The 20,783-nt window shown below is 43.1% G+C and overlaps 1 protein-coding gene across 1 annotated transcript in view; it reads left to right on the top strand.

The window, feature by feature from the left end:
- ncor1 (nuclear receptor corepressor 1) overlaps positions 1-20,783 on the top strand; it is a 334,377-nt gene that overhangs the window by 23,317 nt on the left and 290,277 nt on the right. Inside the window, exon 2 of the mRNA XM_068008588.1 lies at positions 6,752-6,928. Coding sequence (XP_067864689.1) covers positions 6,824-6,928 — 105 coding nt within the window. The 5' untranslated portion in view covers positions 6,752-6,823. The remainder of the gene's footprint in view (positions 1-6,751; positions 6,929-20,783) is intronic.

Here is a 20,783-nt window from a genome sequence, read left to right as displayed (position 1 = left end):
AGTGCGTCCCTGAGCACGTAGTCCTGGACCTTGGAATGTGCCAGTCTGCAACACTCGGTCGAGGACAGCTCCGTGCACTGGAAGACCTGCAGGTTTTGGGCAGACCAGAGGGTGTCTTTCACTGAGTTAATGGTCTTCCAGCAGCAGTTGATGTCTGTCTTGGTGTGCGTCCCCGGGAACAGCCCGTATAGCACAGAGTCCTGTGTTACGGAACTGCTCGGGACGAACCTGGACAGATACCACTCCATCTCTCTCCAGACCTTCCTTGCAAAGGCGCATTCCAGAAGGAGATGGGTGACGGTTTCGTCTGCACCGCAGCCTCCTCGGGGACAGTGTGCGGTGGTGCTGAGAGTCCGGGAGTGCATGAAGGATCTGACGGGAAGGGCCCTTCTCACCACCAGCCAAGCTATGTCTTTGGTGCTTGGTGCTCCTTTTCCTGTTCTACTTGCTTAAAAACCGTAACTCTTTAGCATCTTCCAGTTCTGACAAAAGGCCTTCGACCTGAAACGTTAACTCTCTTTCCACAGATGCTGCCTCACTTGCTGGGCTTTTCCAGCATTTTCTGCTTTTATTTCAGATTTTCAGCATCCGCAGTATTTTGCTTCAATTATCTCCTTATGTGGCTTATAGAATTGGTGTCAAATTTTGTCTGATAACGCTCCTGTGATGCAACTTGGGACGTATTACTGTGTTAAAGGCGCTTTAAATGTGTTTCTTTTCTTTAACTAAACTAGGTGAGATTTAGATTAATTTAAATTTAATGATACTTATAATGATATACAGTGCGTTTTATGTTGAAATATCTCAGTGCTTCACGCAATGAATTACTTTTTGAAGTGCAGTGTTATCTGGGTAAATTGCAACTTCCATTACATGGTGGGGTGGCCGGTGAGCCTTTGTTGGGCGGGGGGGGAAATTCAAAGGAATCATTTGTGTAATTCGATTAGTTTACTCATCATTTGCAATGTCCTTCCAGTGTTGTAGTCAACCAGGAGGCATACAGTTGAGTGTTGATGTGTTTCCATAACACATGTTGATGTATTTAACACTCTGTTCAGTGACTTGCAGTGATGTAGCATGGGACAGACCTGCGTCTTTCCCTTCCATTTCTGAAGAGCCTGTTGTTCTCCAACTCATTACATCAGTGTGCTCAGCAGGTGCTCGTACCAAGGCATTAAGCCAAATTGGGAATCCATGAGCACTGTTCCTTTAAGTCAGTATTGTCCAATAGATATCGCTGACTAGCCACAAGCATGGCTAAGGCGACACTGTTTTAGCTGGATGCACTAATTTTGGTGGTAAATGCCTCACACATAATACAGGTGAATGTACTTTGTGTTTATTCACTCATCAAACGTCGACCACCATTCAGTGCGAAACGTTGCAGTCTTTCTCACAGCAAATTTCAGAATTCTAGCACGAGTTTCAGGCATAGCACATCTTGGTGCAGCTTCTGGGTTTTGTTCTGCAGTTGCGAACAGTACTTTGTGTGAATCAGCAATTAGTCAATGAGATGCACCAGACCCGGCCCCCCGCTCTCCATCTTTTTCCACAAAGTGCCCTGTTGGAGCTGCTCATTATTGGTAGGTGTTGCTTTCTTGTGCTGGCCTGGAGTAGTTATTCCAATTGGTCGAACTGACCTTAATGATAGCTCCCCTCTCCACACAATGTTGCTGGTGTTTCCATGGTGCTGAAGCCCAGCAATTATACCCGTGTTGTACACCATTTTAGCAGCTAACCAATAAGCAGTAATCAAAAAACACTCTCTGCTTTTCATCTTACCATTTTACCACCAAACGCAAAAAAGTTAAAGTTCACATGCATACGCCGTGCGAATGAGTATTGAGATCGTATGACCAATAGTGTCTATTACTGATTTTTTTAATTAACCATTAATGTAATTAGCCACATGTGACTAGTGGCTAATGTATTGGATAACACTGCTTTAAGTGTAATTCCATGCACTGAATTGACTTTTTAGCTTGTTTGGGATCCACAAAGCCAGGCTGAGTGGAGCATTTTACAGAGTTAGCTCTTAGCTTTGTCACTGGATGAAATTTGTGAAGTGGTGTCCATGCTTTGTTGGAATTTTTTTGATGTTGAATTTTCTGTAGAGAGATGAGAAAGGACTGCATACGGGTCAGTGGGACAGGTTAAGATGTAGCCGGAAATGCTACATAATTTTTCTCGGTGTTGACCAGGAAGATCTCCAGAAGTGAGTTTATTTGAAGCTGAGAAGAATCCAGAATGTGCAGGTATTTGCATTGGTAGTGAATTGACTGGGTGGGCAGTTGTAGGAGAACAGTTTGTGGAGGAAATGTGCCACACTCAGCTGAAGAGGTCTCCAAGTCATTATAGACTGCATCTGGCTGGAAATGCAATACTGTGCTGTGTTGGTCCTGGCTGGGATTGTGGCTCTGTGTTGCGCTGGGCCTGGCAGGGAATGTGGCACTGTGGCCTCTCCACGTCCTTCTCCTTTAAGACCGACTTTCAAAGCCACCTCTGACCAAGTTTTTGTTCACCCCTCCAAATATCTCCCCCTTTGCTCGGTGTCCATCTTTTGATTATGGTTCTATGAAGCACTTTGGAATGTTTTTCTATGTTAAGGGAGATATATTAATGCAAGTTGTTCAGTATTGGGTTTGGTTGGGACTACAGCATTGTACCATGTTGCAACTGAGCGTACCCTGCTGCCCCATGTTAACTGCCCAGCTGATGAGCTCTAGTTTTATTCTGCAGGGCCTGTTTTTTAAACTAAAGTCTAAATTGCTGAAATGTGTAAGGAATTGTGAAATCGGCCTTCCGTCCATTTAGAAACTAGTGAGAGGAAGAGGGTCACTGTTTTACAGCCAATGAATAATCAAATTCCATTTTTGTTACCTATGAGATTCTGGGATTTTTACCAATGTTTTTGCAATCGTAGTCCATGATTTTTTTCTGTTTTTCTATTAAGATATAAGATCGGTAGCTTTGGTTGTGGATTCTAATTAGGACTAAATGCAAACTGTAAAAGCTGTACATAAATGAAATTGGTGTGTTTACCAAATTAAGATTAATAAACCCAATTCCTCAAAGGATTCAGTTTTAAACGCTCCTACTCACGAAGTACATGGTCACAAACAACAACAATAACTTGTATTTATATAGCACCTTTAATGTAACAAACGTCCCAAGGTGCTTCACAGCAGCATAATCAAACAAAATTTGACACTGAGCCCCATGAGATATTAGGACAGGTGACCAAAAGCTTAGTCAGTGTTGGGTGTAAGGAGTGTTTTAAAGGAGGAGAGAGGGGTGGGTAGAGAGGCGGAGATGGTGTTTTCAGATGAGATTTGTTTTGATGTGAATGAAATGGCTGATGAGTTAGAGTTGGGACTATCCAATGTGAATTAAGAGGGGAACCCAAACAGACCTGGAGAAGAGGAATAGCGGCTCAGTCATGAGGATTGGCTGTCTCCCTGCTGAGGATGGCTAATGGGTTGTACATAATGTATCTCAGCATCAGGGTAAATCCAATCATTGTTTTAAATGGTGTTCAGTGAGGGAACAGCACAGTGTGAGGAGGGTGAGAGTAAAGATTCTATATGATCACTAAATGGAAGTTCATTGTGTACTATATACACTGTTACTGAGGGGGAGGGGAGGGGTAGAGCGGAGGGAAATGGAATCTCCCAGCAACCCTTTCTCCCAGAAATACTAGAGAACCAAGGGTCTGGTGAGAATGAGGAACTGAAAGAAATTAGTATTAGTAAAAAATAGTACTAGAGAAATTAATGGTACTGAAAGACGATAAATCCCAAGGACCTGATGATCTACATCCCAGGGTTTTGAAAGAGGTGTCTATAGAGATAGTGGATGCATTGGTGATCATCTTCCAAAATTCTATAGATTCTGGAATGGTTCCTGCAGATTGGAGGGTAGCAAATGTAACCCCACTATTTAAGAAAGGAGAGAGAGAGAGAGAGAAAACAGGGAACTACAGACCTGTTAGCCTGACATCAGTTGCAGGGAAAATGCTAGAATCTATTATAAAGGATGTGATAACAGGACCCTTAGAAAATAATAAGATTTGGCAGAGTCAACATGGATTTATGAAAGGGAAATCATGTTCGACAAACCTATTGGCGTTCTTTGAGGTTGTAAATAGTAGAATAGATAGGGGAGAACCAGTGGATGTGGTGTATTTGGATTTTCAGAAGGCTTTCGATAAGGTCCCACACAGGAGGTTGGTGAACAAAGTTAGAGCACATGGAATTGGGGGGCAATATACTGGCATGGATTGAGAATTGGTTAACAGATAGAAAACAGAGAGTAGGAATAAACGGGTCTGTTTCAGGTTGGCAGACTGTGACTAGTGGGGTACCACAGGGATCAGTGCTTGGGCCCCAGCTATTCACAATCTATATCAATGATTTGGATGAGGGGACCAAATGTAATATTTCCAAGTTTCCTGATGTCACAAAACTAGGTGGGCAAGTGAGTGGTGAGGAGGATGCAAAGAGGCTTCAAGGGGATAGAGACAGGCTAAGTGAGTGGGCAAGAACATGGCGGATGGAATATAATGTGGAAAAATGGGAAGTTATCCACTTTGGTAGGAAAAACAGAAATGCAGAGTTTTTTTGAATGGTGAGAGATTGGGAAATGTTGATGTTCGAAGGGACCTGGGTGTCCTTGTACATGAGTCACTGAAAGCTAACATGCAGGTGCAGCAAGCAATTAGGAAGGCAAATGGTATGTTGGCCTTTCTTACATGAGGATTTGATTTCAGGAATAAAGATGTCTTACTGCAATTATATAGGGTGTTGGTGAGACAGTACCTGGAGTATTGTGTACAATTTTGGTCTCCTTACCTAAGAAAGGATATACTTGCCATCGAGGGAGTGCAACAAAGGTTCACCAGACTGATTCCTGGGATGGCGGGATTGTCGTATGAGGAGAGATTGTGTAGACTAGGCTTGTATTCACTAGAGTTTAGAAGAATGAGAGGTGATCTCATTGAAACATACAAAATTCATACAGGGCTCGACAGGGTAGATGCAGGGAGGATGTTTCCCCTGGCTGGGGCGTCTAAAGCCAGGGGTCACGGTCTCAGAATAAGGGGTCGGCCATTTAGGACTGAGATGAGAAATTTCTTCACCTTGAGTGGTGAATCTTTGGAATTCTCTACCCCCGAGGGCTGTGGAGGCTCAGTCATTGAGTACATTCAAATCAGAGCTCGATAGATTTCTGGATATTAAAGGCATCAAGGGATATGGGGATAGTGCAGGGAAATGGCGTTGAGGTGGAAGATCAGCCATGATCTTGTTGAATGGTGGAGCAGGCTTGAGGGGCAGGATGGCCGACTGCTGCTCCTATTTCTTATGCTGGTCGGTTGTGAAAGTTTCACTGATTACTTCGGATTGTTTGTATTTTATATTTGGGGCAGAAATGTTGTGCTGTCTCCATCTTTATTTAAAGGAGTGTTCTATTTTTTCCCCCTTTTTGTTCAAAGGAGCCCAATGCCTGATTTATTTTTGAAATGTCATTTGTGATAGTATCTTATTACTGTGGTAGTTTTTAAAATTGGATTTAATGGTTGCACTGGGTTAATTTCAGCACTGCTGGTTGTACCTTTCTCTGCCTACGTATCAAGTCATGAATGCAGTTAGCTCACAATTGCATCTGTCCTCACCACACAGTTCTGGAAAGCGGTGTCAGATTGCAGCTGCATGCAGCTGCAGTGCCCATGCCTGTGTTGAAGTGACCGAATAGGCAGTGTTATTGGAGGGCTTTGCATTTAGTGCACATTTGTTAAAAAGATTTTTTTTTCTGCGGTATTAATGAATCTAGCACTAATGGATTCTGGTTCTTGATGCTCTGTGGTCAGAAATCTTGCTTTTCAAGTTGATACTACTTTAAAACCTGTTTGAAATAATTCTATTTGTTATGCACCCAGTTAATCACCATTTTAATGCACTGCACTGTGTATTGCAAAGTCAGATGCTTACTGCTTCATTGAAATTGGGGGGGGGGGGGGAATGAAACTGCAAACACAATTTCTGTATAATATGAGGAGAACATATGTGTGTTGGTGGGGGAGCAGCCTCCACAGTGAACTGGATTGCTTGTCAAATCCAGGCAACTACATGAATTTTATTACCTGAATATGTAGACAGGGACCCGGATTGACTGCGACAGGGCAGTTGTTAGTAGAAAGCTCCCCCAGCTCCACTTCTCTTGATCTATAATTAATTGTATCTGTGCCTTTGGACCCTTGGCAGGAGTGCTACCTGCTTAACCCAGGTGCTGCTCAAGAAGATGAGAGAAAAAATTAGTTTTCTGGAAAATAGCTGCTTGAGGCGAACAGGAGAATTGATCCGAGGCCAGGCTTTTGATAAACAGTATTTTCGCAGGTTCAGTGGCTGCAGGTCAAACACAAACGCAGCTTCAGGTTAATTTCTGAATTACTAACAAAATACTGCTGGTGGGAGGGTTGAATCCAGTGTGGAAAATGGTCTCTGTAACTGGCTGTTTAACTTGCAGCACCAGAATATAGATTCTAACTGTTCGGTGTGCATGCTATCGATAAATGTATTTGCTGTAATTAGAGCAAGAAATGTATTCTAATTGAAAGGTGGTTCCTTGGTAAAGGATGGTAAAAGGATCTTTGGCAGAAGGAGAGTTAAATGGTGACAGGCAGCTGTTGACAGAACCAGTGTCGGCAGTGACGCAGCACATATCTGATTTTTTTTTCTTGCATTTTTTTCCTCAGGTGGTTTCCTAGAAACATGATCACGTGGTGGCTTGATTCCCAGACAGCATTTTGTTGACTGACTGTCCAAAAATGTCAAGTTCAGGCTTCCCCCCAGGTCAAGGCCCGTTTGGTGCGGAACCAAACCGGTACTCAGCTCATGCCATTCAATATACCTTCAACAGCAGGCACCAGCAGGTAGGTTAACAAACATTCTGTCCATCTTGTGCAGGATGTGCTGTGGCTGTGCCTGTTTTCTGTTTGTGTTTGATTGCTTAGCCGTTGAATAGTTACTAAATACTATGCAGATGCATTTCTTGACTTTATGTTGCTTTGGTGGTACAGCTGTGTGATGCACTATCACTGAGAGAACAGTATTTGATAAAATAACCTAACATGAATGATGTTGCAGTCAGCAATGAGAATATTTAGAAAATCTGGTGTTTTAGAAACTAAAAGCTGGTGTTTGTAGTGGCAAATATCTCTACATTTAGAAGGTAAGTGGTCATTGAGTGTGTCACTGAGAGCTCCTGGCACTTGTTTTACTACCTTCAGGGGATGGTGAGGAACTTTCCAGAATTTTTGCCTAAATTGGCCTACGGTTCTTTCTCTCTTTTTGCCTCTCGAGACTGTGACTGGCGGTGGGTAGGGGTGGGGGCGGCGGCGGTGGGTAGGGGTGGGGGCGGCGGCGGTGGGTAGGGGTGGGGGCGGCGGCGGTGGGTAGGGGTGGGGGCGGCAGCGGTGGGTGGGGCTGGGGGCGGCGGTGGGTGGGGCTGGGCGGCGGCGGGTGGGGCTGGGGGCGGCGGCGGGTGGGGCTTGGGGGCGGCGGTGGGTGGGGCTTGGGGGCGGCGGTGGGTGGGGCTGGGGGCGGCGGTGGGTGGGGCTGGGGGCGGCGGTGGGTAGGGGTAGGAGGGGCGGCGGTGGGTGGGGGTAGGAGGGGCGGCGGTGGGTAGGGGTAGGAGGGGCGGCGGTGGGTAGGGGTAGGAGGGGCGGCGGCGGGTGGGGGCCGGGGGCGGCGGCGGGTGGGGGCCGGGGGCGGCGGCGGGTGGGGGCCGGGGGCGGCGGCGGGTAGGGGCCGGGGGCGGCGGCGGGTAGGGGTAGGGGCAGGGGCGGCGGGTAGGGGTAGGGGCAGGGGCGGCGGTGGGTGGGGGCCGGGGGCGGCGGTGGGTGGGGGCCGGGGGCGGCGGTGGGTGTAAGTTACACCATGCCAGAACTGGACTGAACAGGCTTGATTGACCAGCTGATCTTTTCCTGTCCTTTTTCATATGTTCACATACATTTATTTTGACATTGGGGTCGAACTGGAAAGGACGGTCTTGGTAAGAGTCCCGTTCATCTTCCAGCCCCTTCCCCTCCTTGTTTAGGTTCTTTTCAGCACTGTTAATGACCTCAAGGGGCTCTTGTATTTTAGCTAAATTTTCATTTTCACAACAATTCTGGTTAACTGGATACAGTATATGTCCGGAAACCTCCTTTCTCTTTTAAAAGATCAATGTGGATTTGGGAAACCCCAATTATTGAGTAGCAACGTGTGGTCTAATTGCAGCATATACATATGCACAATCATTTCAGTGCTTCATTCTGGAGGACCCCCGAAACCAAGACAATTTGAGAACTTTGAATTATGCTCCCCAGTGCATTCATGTGCAATGCCAAGACGCTTCAACTTGAATGCCTGCAGTGCTCACATTTTGCTAGTATAATTAGATTACTATAATTTCCTGGTTTTGTATGATTAAAAAGCCATTTAACTAGACTTGTTCATGCTCTGTCAATGTATGTTGCCTTCCTGAAACATAGGACACCACAGGATCAGAAAACACTCTGTAGTCCATCTATTCAATACCAAAAATCAATCCCTCTCAATTGCCCAATCCTTCAAACTGGCTGCCTCCAGTCAGCAGTCCATTCCATATGTTCACCGCTCTCTGTGTAAAGTACTTAAATCTAAACTGTCTGTGCATCTCCCCTTTTCTAAGTTTGAGCCCATGTGCTTCAAAAGTTGTGGCAATCTTCAAAGTACTGTGGTTTGATTTACCTATTCACCTTGAGCATTTTGAATGGTTGAATGATATCTCCCCTGAGCAGCCTTTTCTCCTGAGAAAGCAATCCCAGGCTTGTGGCTTAGGTGACTCATCATAGATGTCAATTTGGTTGCCTTTTTCTGTACTGTTTCCAATACCTGGATATCCTTCTCGTAGTAATGTTAAGACTAACTGGTTTATATTTACCTAATTTATCCATCTGTCCCTTTTTGAACGTAGATTGGTTACTCTCCAGTCCCACGGCACAAGTTGCAAATTTAAAGATGCTTGAGAAATTATGGTCACGGACTCTGTTTTCTCTGTGACTTCATTCAACAGCCTTGGGTTCAGCCATCAGGGCCCAGTGATTTATCAACCTTGAGTTCTATTTTTTTCAGAACCAATTACTTTTCTACATTTAGCTCTATCAATTGTTCCATGTGCTCTTCGAGTGTACCTACATTCTCAAGTCTACCTGTAAACCCAATGCAAAGTATTTATTTAAAATCTCTGACATGACTCCCCTGAGGGTGCCGCAGGGCTTGGTGCTGGGGCCTCAACTATTTACAATATATATCAATGACTTGGATGAAGGAACAGAGTGTCTTGTGGCCAAATTTGCTGATGATACAAAGATAGGTGGAAAAGCAAGTTGTGATGAGGACACAAAGTATCTGCAAAGGGATATTGACAGGTTAAGCGAATGGGCAAAAATTTGGCAGATGGAATATAATGTGGGAAAATGTGAAATCATCCACTTTAGGAGGAAAAATAAAAAAGCAAAATATTATTTGAATGGAGAAATGCTGCGGTACAGAGGGATCTGGGTGTCCTCGTACATGAAACACAAAGTCAACAGACAGGTGCAGCAGGTAATCCGGAAGGCAAACGGAATATTGGCCTTTATTTCTAGGGGGATGGAGTATAAAAGCTGGGAAGTCATGCTACTACTGTACAGGGTGCTGGTAAGACCATACCTGGAGTACTGCGTATAGTTCTGGTGTCTTTATTTAAGGAAGGATATACTTACATTGGAGGCAGTTCAGAGAAGGTTCACTAGGTTGATTCTGGGTATGGAAGGGTTGTCTTATGAGGAAAGATTGAAGAGGTTGGGTCTATACTCATTGGAGTTTAGAAGAATGAGAGGCGATCTTATTGAAACATACAAGGTTCTGAGGGGACTCGATAGGGTAGATACTGAGAGGATATTACCCCTCATGGGGGAATCTAAAACTAGGGGGCATAGTCTCAGAATAAGGGGTCGCCCGTTTAAGACGGAAATGAGGAGGAATTTCTTCTCCCAGAGGGTCGTGAATCCTTGGAATTCTTTACCCCAAAAAGCTGTGGAGACTGAGTCATTGAATACATTCAAGTCAGAGTTAGACAAATTTTTGACCAGCAAGGGAGTCAAAGGATATGGGGAAAAGGCGGGAGAGTGAAGTTGAGGTAAAAATCAGATCAGCCATGATCTCATTGAATGGTGGAGCAGGCTCGAGGGGCCGAATAGCCTACTCCTGCTCCTATGTCTTATGGTCTTATGAGCACCCTGCTATAGAATTATATTTATTTTGTACTCTCTGCTTTTCATATTTGAACATTCCCCACTGTTTATCTGTCAACCTGTTTGCCAATGCTTCTGCCCAGTTAATTTGGGCCAGATTCTTTCTTGTCTCGCTGAACTTCGTCTTTCTCTGGGCTAGCAGTGTTATTTCTGATGCTTCATTGTCCTTTTCTATTCTTACATTGAACCTAATTATGTGGTGATAACGATTTCCCAATTGTTTACTCTTTCATTAGTTATTTGCCGCATTTAATTTCCCAGCATTAAATTAAGCAATGCTTTTTTTCCTTGTTGGACTGAAAACATAGTATCGGAAGTCCTAGATGCACTCTTAAAAAGCATTCCCCACTTTGACCACATCATAGTATTATAGAATGGTACAACACAGAAGGAGGCCATTCGGCCCATCGTACCCATGCTGGCTCTTTGGTAGAGCTGTCCAATTAGTCCCACTCCCCTGCTCTTTCCCCATAGCCCTGTAAATTTTTCCCCTTCAAGTATTTATCCAATTCCCTTTTGAAAGTTATTATTAAATCTGCTTCCACCACACTTTCAGGCAGTGCATTCCAGATCATAACAACCTGCTGCATTTTAAAAAAAAGTTTCCTTATGTCGCCTCTGGTTCTTTTGCCAATTACCTTAAATCTGTGTCCTCGGGTAACTGACCCTTCTGCAGTTTACACAATTTCTCCTTATTTACTCTTACCATGATTTTGAGCATCCCTATCAAATCTCCTCTTCAGTTTCTCTGCTCTGAGGAGAACAACCACAGCTTTTCCCGTCTCTCCACATAACTGAAGTCCCTCATCCCTGGTACCATTCTAGTAAATCTCTTCTGCACCCTCTCAAAGGCCATGACATCCTTCCTAATGTGTGGTGCCCAGAATTAGACACGATACTCCAGCTGAGCCCTAACCAGTGTTTATTATAAAGGTTCAGCGTAACCTCCTTCCTTTTGTACTCTGTGCCTTTACTAATAAAGCCCGGGAACCCGTATGCTTTTTTAACAGCCTTCTCAACTTGTCCTGCCTCCTTCAAAGATTTATGTACATGCACCCCATTTAGAATTGTACCATTTAGTTTATATTGCCTCTCCTCATTCTTCCTACCAAAATGTAACAGTTCATGCTTCTCTGTGTTAAATTTCATCTACCATCTGTCTGCCCAATTCACTTGTCTGTCTATGTCCTCCTGCATTACCTTTATTCCAGTCTAGGAACATAGGAACAACAGTAGGCCATTTAGCCCCTTGGGCCATTCAATTAGATCATGGCCGATCTGCACCTCAACTCCATTTTCCTGCCTTTGCCCCATACCCCTTGATGCCCTAACTTATTAAAAGTCTATCAGTCTTAGTCTTGAAAATTCCAATTGGCCCCCAGCATCCACAGCTTTTTGGTGAAGAAGTGTTCATACAAATAGTTTCTCTCTATCTACCCTATCGAATCCTTTTAACACTTTAAACACCTCAATCAGATCACCCCATAATCTCCAAAACTAAAAGGGCTACAAACCAAGTTCATGCAATCTGTCCTCGTGCTTTAACCCTCTAAGCCCCTGTATCATTCTATTGTATCTGCGCTGCACTCCCCCCGCCCCCTTGGCCAATATATCCTTCCTGAGGTGCAGGACTGAATACATGCTGTCTTGGGATAGTTAAATTCACCCAATGTTTTGCCCTGTTCTTGCATCTCTCTCTGAAATATCTGCAGATCTCCACTGCTTCTTGGCCTGTAACGCACACCACGGTTGTACGGTTGCCCTCCTTATTTCTTAACTGTATCCATATGGATTCTGTCTTAACACAACCCTCCAAGGATATCCTTCACTAATACTGCCACCCCATTACAATATATATCAATAACTTTGATGAGGGGATCAAGTGTACTGTATTTAAGTTTGATGTGGAGATGCCGGTGATGGACTGGGGTGGACAAATGTAAGGAATCTTACAACACCAGGTTATAGTCCAACAGTTTTATTTTAAAATAAAACTGTTGGGACTATACAAAGCTAGGTGGGAAAGTAAGCTGTGAGGAGGACGCAAAGAGGCTGCAAAGGGTTATAGACAAGTTACGTGAGTTGGCAAGAAGGTGGCAGACGGAGTATAATGTGGGAAAATGTGAAATTATCCACTTTGGTAGGAAGAATAGAAAGGCAGAATATTTTTTAAAAGGTTAGAGACTAAGAAATGTTGATAGTCAGAGGGATTTGGGTGTCCTTGTACACGAATCACAGAAAGTTAACATTCAGGTACAGCAAGCAATTAGGAAGGCAAATGGTATGTTAGCCTTTACTGCAAGGAGGTTGGAGTATAAGAGTAAGGAGGTCTTGCTGCAATTATATAGGGCTCTGCTGAGACCACCTGGAATACTGTGTACCATTTTGGTATCCTTACCTAAGGAAGGATATACTTGCCTTAGAGGGGATGCAACGAAGGTACACTGGATTGATTCCTCGGACGAGAGGGTTGTCCCATGAGTGATTTAGTAGAATGGGTCTATAGTCTCTGGAGCTTAGAAGAATGAGAGGTGATCTCTTTGAAATGTATAAAATTCTGAGGGGGCTTGACAGGGTAGATGCTGAGAGGCTGTTTCCCCTAGTTGGAGAATCTAGTACTAGGGATCATAGTCTCAAGGTAAAGGGTTGGCCATTTAGGACCGAGATGAGGAGGAATTTCTTCACTCAGAGGGTTGTGAATCTTTGGAATTCTCTACCCCCAGAGGGCTGTGGATGCTGAGTCGTTGAGTATATTCAAGACTGAGATTGATAGATTTTTGGACTCTAGGGGAATGTAGGGATATGGGAATCGGGCGGGAAAGTGGAGTTGAGGTAGAAGATCAGCCATGATCTGATTGGTGGAGTAGGCTCGAGGAGCCGTATGGCCTCCTCCTGCTCCTATTTCTTAGTTCCTTATGGTAAGAAACATACCTCATCCGAATTACTGTTTCTGGGGAAAAATAAAACTTCCAACCTTACCTTTGCTTCCTCAATTTGTACAGGTAGCCCTAGTTCTGCTGGACCCCATTACCTCAAGCACATAATCCACTTGCATTATGTCCATGGCTTTAATAATCTTTAATAACTGAATCAGATCCCCTCTAATTCTAAGAATACAAACCAAAGCAACCAAGTCTGTCTTCATAGTTCAGTGATCTCAGGACAGGAGTCGTCATTATTACCTTTCTCTGCACCTTCTCCAGGGTCACAATGTCCTTTCTGAGACAGTGGGATTAAAACTGAACACAATACTCAAATGAGGTCTTACCAATGCCTTACATAACATTATTATTGTGGTCTTAGTTTTGAAATGAACCATCTTTGCAATACAGTTCAGAGTCCTGTTTGCTTTGGCTGCTGCCTCCTGATATCGTTGAACCTTGAGGAAAGTTCAGTGTTCTCGCTCTCAGTTACCTTTAACCAACATTCGCTCTCGTTATATTCTTTGCCTTTAGTATATTACTGCACATTTATCTGTGTTGAAGGACATTTGTGAGTCTTGGATTCGCTTCCCAGTCTGTTCAAATCCAGTGGCCAAGATGGGCCACTGAGGTCACCTAATCGAAGAGATGCTAGTCTTTAAGTATATTTTTAAATAATCCCAATTTCCAATAGTGTTTCTTATATAGGAGCTCAATGTATTTGAAAAAGTGTTTTTGGGTGCGGTTTGCTTTGTGGTATCCTCCTGTAAAACTGTCCCATGACTTCTTGAGTATCTGCCCTTGAGGTCCTTATTTTTCATAGAATCACATTGTTGCAGCAGAGAATTGGCCATTTAGTAGGTGTTTTGCCCCATGGGCCACTTAGTCCTACCTCCTCAAATCTTTCTAATATTCCTTTTTTCAAGCAACTAATTCCTTTCTAAAAATAATTTATGGACTCTGCTTCAACAAGAGTTTGTGGCTGAGTGTTTCACATTCTAACCAACCTCTGTCTAAAGATTTCTTTTTCTAACCTCCCCTTATTTTAATGTTACAGACACGTTTCAAGAGGACAGTAAAAGTTGCACCTCTGTGACCTGCTGTTTCTTATTGCGCTGCAACTAAACATGCTGTAATTTAATGGGTCAGAAACAGATTGGTTTTGTGTAATTTGGTGCTTGAAGAGTCAGTGACGCTAAGGGAAGGTGCTTTAGATTTATTTTGGAAGTTGAAAAGCATTCTTTTGAAAAAATTAAAGATCAGGAGGCAGTGCAGATACGGTATTGCAATCTGAACTTTGCGCCCTAGACACCGACCCTTTTATCAGTTATGTAAATAGCAACAAATGATTAGGTAAATTTAGACATCAGCAAGTGCCGTGTGGCTCAAACACAAGTCAACAATCTGTGTTTGGCCCACATAAAGTTGATCTATAATTACCCAGCACAGAACTGGGGGAGGGGAGCAGCATGAACCAAAAATCCAGTGGAACCTTCTACTTTGGATATAATCTTGCTTCAGGCCTGAGTGTCCAGTAGACCACATGACCCTATCCTTCATTCCTTGTTTTTTTTTGTATATTAACAGGTGATCTTCAAACATTGTGTTAAGTCAGGAAATGGGGGTACTTTTTCATAGCCTTAAGTTAGTTGTGTTGTCCACAGATGTGTTAGGTTAAAACTGACAGGAGGTAACATTTTGATTTTTATAAAATGGCAATTACTTTGTCTTCAAATTTTGCCCATTGTTTTCATGTACTGGGGAATCGCTAGATCCCCAGTACATGAAGACAAGGCAAGAGAGCAAGGTAGCAATAAGGGAAATGATAATCAGAGAGTGGCAGGAAGGGACAGAGCATGTAAACTTAAGAATGCGCCAGCAGATAAGGCTAGAGATTGCAAAAATAGTAAAAAGACAGCACTAAAGGCTTTGTATCTGAATGCGCATAGCATTCGTAACAAAATGGATGAATTGACAGCTCCAATAGAAATAAATATGTACGATCTGATAGCCATTACAGAGACATGGCTGCAAGATGACAAAGGCTGGAACCTGAATATTCAAGTATACTTGACATTTCGGAAGGACAGGAAACTAGGAAAAGGTGGAGGGGTCGCTCTGTTAATTAAGGATGACATGAGTATAATAGAGAGAAATGACCTTAGTTCTAAAGACCAAGATGTAGAATCAGTTTGGGTAGCGATAAGAAATAGTAAAGGCAAGAAGTCACTTCTGGGAGTAGTTTATAGGCCCCCTAACAGTAAACACACTGTAGGGCATGGTATACAGGAAGAAATAATGGGGGCTTGTGAGAAAAGAACAGCGATAATCATGGGTGATTTTAATCTACATATAGATTGGAAGAATCTGATTGGCAAAGGTAGCCTGGAAGATGAGTTCATAGAGTGCTTTCAGGACAGTTTCTTAGAGCATCACGTTCTAGAGCCAACCAGAGAGCAGGCTATTCTAGATCTGGTAATGTGTAATGAGACAGGATTAATTAATAACCTCATTGTAAAGGAGCCTCTAGGTAGCAGTGATCACAGTATAATTGAATTTAGCATTCAGTTTGAGGGAGACTAGTGTTTTAAACTTAAATAAATGCAATTGTAAGGGCATAAGGGCAGTGCTGGCTAAAGTGGAAATTAGGTTAAGGGGTAGGTCAGTAGAGATGCAGTGGCAGACATTTAATGAGATATTTCGTAACACTCAGCAAAGATACATTCCAGTGAGAAAGAAAGACTCTAGGGGAAGGACGTACCATTCGTGGCCAACTAAGGAAATTAAAGATAGTATCAAATTGAAAGAAAAAGCATACAATTCTGCGAAGATTCGTGGCAAGTCAGAAGATTGGACAGAATATAAAAAACAGCACAGAATGACTGAAAGAATAATGAGGGAGAAATTAGAGTATGCTAGAAAGCTAGCCAGAAATATAAAAACAGATAGTAAGAGTTTCTACAGGTATTTAAAAAGGAGAGTAAGTAAAGTGAGCATTGGTCCTCTAAAGAGAGAGTCTGGGGAATTAATGGAGAATAAGGAAATAGCGGATGAATTGAACAGATATTTTGCATCCGTCTTCACTGTAGAGGATACAAATAACGTGCCAGAAATAATTGTGAATCAAGAGGTGAAAAGGAGGGAGGAACTTCAAACATTTACAATCACCAAGGAAAGAGTTTTGAAAAAAATATTAGAACTAAAAGCTGACAAGTCCCCAGGTTCTGACGGACTTCATCCTAGGGTCTTAAAAGAAGTGGCTGCAGAGATAGTAGATGCATTGGTATTAATTTTCCAAAATTCCCTAGATTCTGGAAGAGTCCCATCAGATTGGAAAATAGTGAATGTAACTCCTCTATTCAAGAAAGGAGGGAGACAGAAAGCAGGAAACTACAGGCCAGTTAGCTTAACATCTGTAATAGGGAAAATGCTAGAATCTATTATTAAGGAGGTTACAGCAGGGCACTTAGAAAATCTCAATGCAATCAGGCAGAGTCAACACGGCTTTGTGAAAGGGAAATCGTGTTTGACTATTATTAGAGTTCTTTGAGGAAGTAACAAGCAATGTGGATAAAGGGGATCCTAAGAAAGGATATACTTGCCATAGAGGGAGTGCAGCGAAGGTTCACCAGACTGATTCCTGGGATGGCAGGACTGTCATATGAGGAGAGATTGGGTCGACTCGGCCTGTATTCACTCGGGTTTAGGAGAATGAGAGGGGATCTCATTGAAACATATAAAATTCTGACAGGGCTAGACAGACTGGATGCAGTGAGGTTGTTTCCTCTGGCTGGGGGTCCAGAACGAGGGGTCACAGTCTCAGAATACGGGGTAGGACATTTAGGACTGAGATGAGGAGAAATTTCTTCACTCAGAGGGTGGTGAACCTGTGGAATTCTCTACCACAGAAGGCTGTGGAGGCCAAGTCACTGAATATATTTAAGAAGGAGCTGGATAGATTTCTAGACACAAAAGGCATCAAGGGGTCTGGGGAGAGAGTGGGAATATGGTATTGAGATAGAGGATCAGCCATGATCATATTGAATGGTGGAGCAGGCTCGAAGGGCTGAATGGCCTACTCCTCCTATTTTCTATGTTTCTATCCTGTGCATGTGGTGTACTTGGATTTCCAGAAGGCTTTTGACAAGGTGCCACATCAAAGGCTACTACACAAAATAAGAGCTCAGGGTGTAGGGGGTAACATATTAGCATGGATAAAGGATTGGTTAGCTAACAGGAAACAGAGTAGGCATAAAAAGGTCATTTTCAGATTGGCAAGATGTAACGAGTGGAGTGCCACAGGGATCAGTGATTGGGCCTCAACTATTTACAATCTCTATCAATGACTTGGGTGAAGGGACCGAATGTATGGTTGCTAAATATGCTGATGACACAAAGATAGGTAGGAAAGTAAGTTGTGAAGAGGATATAAGGAGTCTGCAAAGGGATATAGATAGGTTAAGTGAGTGGGCAAAAATGTGGCAGATGGAGTATAATGTGGGAAAATGTGAACTTGTCCACTTTGGCAGGAGGAATAGAAAAGCAGTATACTATTTAAATGGAGAGAGATTGCAGAACTCTGAGGTACAGAGGGATCTGGGTGTCCTAGTACATGAATCTCAAAGTTAGTATGCAGTTACAGTAAGTGATTAGGAAGGTAAATGGAATGTCGTCATTTATTGCAAGGGGAATGGAATATAAAAGTCGAGATGTTTTGCTACAGTTGTACAGGGCAGTGGTGAGACCACATCTAGAATACTGTGTGCAGTTTTGGTCTCCATATTTAAAAAAGGACATAATTGCTTTGGAGGCGGTTCAGAGAAGGTTCACTCGACTGATTCCTGAGATGAGGGGGTTATCTTATGAGAGCAGAATTGATTAAAGTGGACTGGGAAAATAGATTAAAGGGTAAGACGGTACATGAACAGTGGTGTTCATTTAAGGAGTTATTTTACAACTTTCAAAAAAAATATATTCCACTGAGGAAAAAAGGGTGTAAAAGAAATGACAGCCATCCGTGGCTAAGTAAAGAAATTAAGGATAGTATCCGACTAAAAACAAGGACATATAAGGTAACCAAACTTAGTGGGAGGATAGAAGATTGGGAAGTCTTCAAAAGACAGCAAAAAGTAACTAAAGGATTGATTAAGAAAGGGAAGATAGATTATGAAAATAAACTAGCAAAAAATATAAAAACAGATAGCAAGAGTTTCTACAGTTATATAAAAAGAAAAAGGGTGGCTAAGGCAAACGTAGGTCCCTTAGAGGATGAGACCGGGAAATTAATGGTGGGAAACATGGAGATGGCAAAAATGCTGAACAAATATTTTGTTTCAGTCTTTACGGTAGAGGACACTAAGAATATCCCAACACTGGACAAATAGGGGGCTCGAGGTGGGGAGGAGCTTAATACGATTAAAATCACTAAGGAATTGGTACTCAGTAAATTAATGGGACTCAAGGCGGATAAATCCCCTGGACCTGATGGCTTACATCCTAGGGTCTTGAGGGAAGTGGCAGTAGGGATTGTGGATGCTTTGGTAATAATTTTCCAAAATTCTCTGGACTCGGCAAAGGTCCCGGCAGATTGGAAAACTGCTAATGTAACACCCTTATTTAGAAAGGGTAGTAGGCAGAAGGCTGGAAATTATAGACCAGTTAGCCTAACATCTGTGGTGGGTAAAATTTTGGAGTCTATTATTAAGGAGACAGTAGCAGAACATTTGGATAAACATAATTGAATAGGACAAAGTCAGCATGGCTTTACGAAGGGGAAGTCATGTCTGACAAATTTGCTTGAGTTCTTTGAGGACATAACGTACAGGGTGGATAAAGGGGAACCAGTGGACGTAGTGTATTTAGACTTCCAGAAGGCATTCAACAAGGTGCCACATAAAAGATTATTGCTCAAGATAAAGAATCACTGGATTGGGGGTAATATTCTGGCATGGGTGGAGGATTGGTTATCTAACAGGAAGCAGAGAGTTGGGATAAATGGTTCATTCTCGGACTGGCAACCAGTAGCCAGTGGTGTTCCGCAGGGGTCGGTGCTGGGTCCCCAACTCTTTACAATCTATATTAATGATTTGGAAGAGGGGACCGAGTGTAACGTATCAAAGTTTGCAGATGATACAAAGATGGGAGGGAAAGTAGAGAGTGAGGAGGACATAAAAAGCCTACAAGGGGATATAGACAGGCTGGGTGAGTGGGCGGAGATTTGGCAGATGCAATACAATATTGGAAAATGTGAGGTTATGCACTTTGGCAGGAAAAATCAGAGAGCAAGTTATCATCTTAATGGCGAGAAACTGGAAAGTACTGCAGTACACAGGGATCTGGGGGTCCTCGTGCAAGAAAATCAAAAGGTTAGTATGCAGGTGCAGCAGGTGATCAAGAAGGCCAACGGAATGTTGGCTTTTATTGCTAGGGGGATAGAATATAAAAATAGGGAGGTATTGCTGCAGTTATATAAGGTATTGGTGAGACCGCACCTGGAATACTGCATACAGTTTTGGTGTCCATACTTAAGAAAAGACATACTTGCTCTCGAGGCAATACAAAGAAGGTTCACTCGGTTAATCCCGGGGATGAGGGGGTGGACATATGAGGAGAGGTTGAGTAGATTAGGACTCTACTCATTGGAGTTCAGAAGAATGAGAGGCGATCTTATTGAAACATATAAGATTGTGAAGGGGCTTGATCGGGTGGATGCGGTAAGGATGTTCCCAAGGATGGGTGAAACTAGAACTAGGGGGCATAATCTTAGAATAAGGGGCTGCTCTTTCAAAACTGAGATGAGGAGAAACTTCTTCACTCAGGGTAGTAGGTCTGTGGAATTTGCTGCCCCAGGAAGCTGTGGAAGCTACATCATTAAATAAATTTAAAACAGAAATCGACAGTTTCCTAGAAGTAAAGGGAATTAGGGGTTACGGGGAGCGGGCAGGAAATTGGACATGAATTTAGATTTGAGGTTAGGATCAGATCAGCCATGATCTTATTGAATGGCAGAGCAGGCTCGAGGGGCCAATTGGCCTACTCCTGCTCCTATTTCTTATGTTCTTATGAAAGGTTGGACAAGTTGGGCCTGTATACATTGGAGTTTAGAAGACTGAGAGGTGATTTTATTGAAACATATAAGATCCTGAGGGAACTGGAAGGGGTAGATGCTGAGAGGATGTTTCCCTTTGTGGGAGAGACTAGAACTAGGGGCCACAGTTTAAAAATGAAGGGTCTCCCATTTAAGACGGAGAAGAGGAGAAATTTTTTCTGAGGGTTGTGAGTTTGTGGAACTCCTTTCCGCAGTGAGCGGTGGAGGCAGGGTCATTGAATATTTTTAAGGCTGAGTTCGATAGATTCCTGATTAACAAGGGAGTCAAAGGTTATAGTAGGTAGACTGGAAAGTAGGGTTGAGGTCACAATCAGATCAGCCATGATCTTATCAAATGGCAGAGCAGGCTCGAGGGGCCAAATGGTCTACTCCTGCTCTTAATTCGTATGTTCGTACGTTCATCCTTTGTCCTACATTTTGATTCACACTGCCCATAATG

The sequence above is a fragment of the Heptranchias perlo genome, chromosome 28 (assembly GCF_035084215.1).
Source record: "Heptranchias perlo isolate sHepPer1 chromosome 28, sHepPer1.hap1, whole genome shotgun sequence".
Classification (NCBI taxonomy): domain Eukaryota; kingdom Metazoa; phylum Chordata; class Chondrichthyes; order Hexanchiformes; family Hexanchidae; genus Heptranchias; species Heptranchias perlo.
This window is presented reverse-complemented; position numbering and strand designations above follow the sequence as displayed.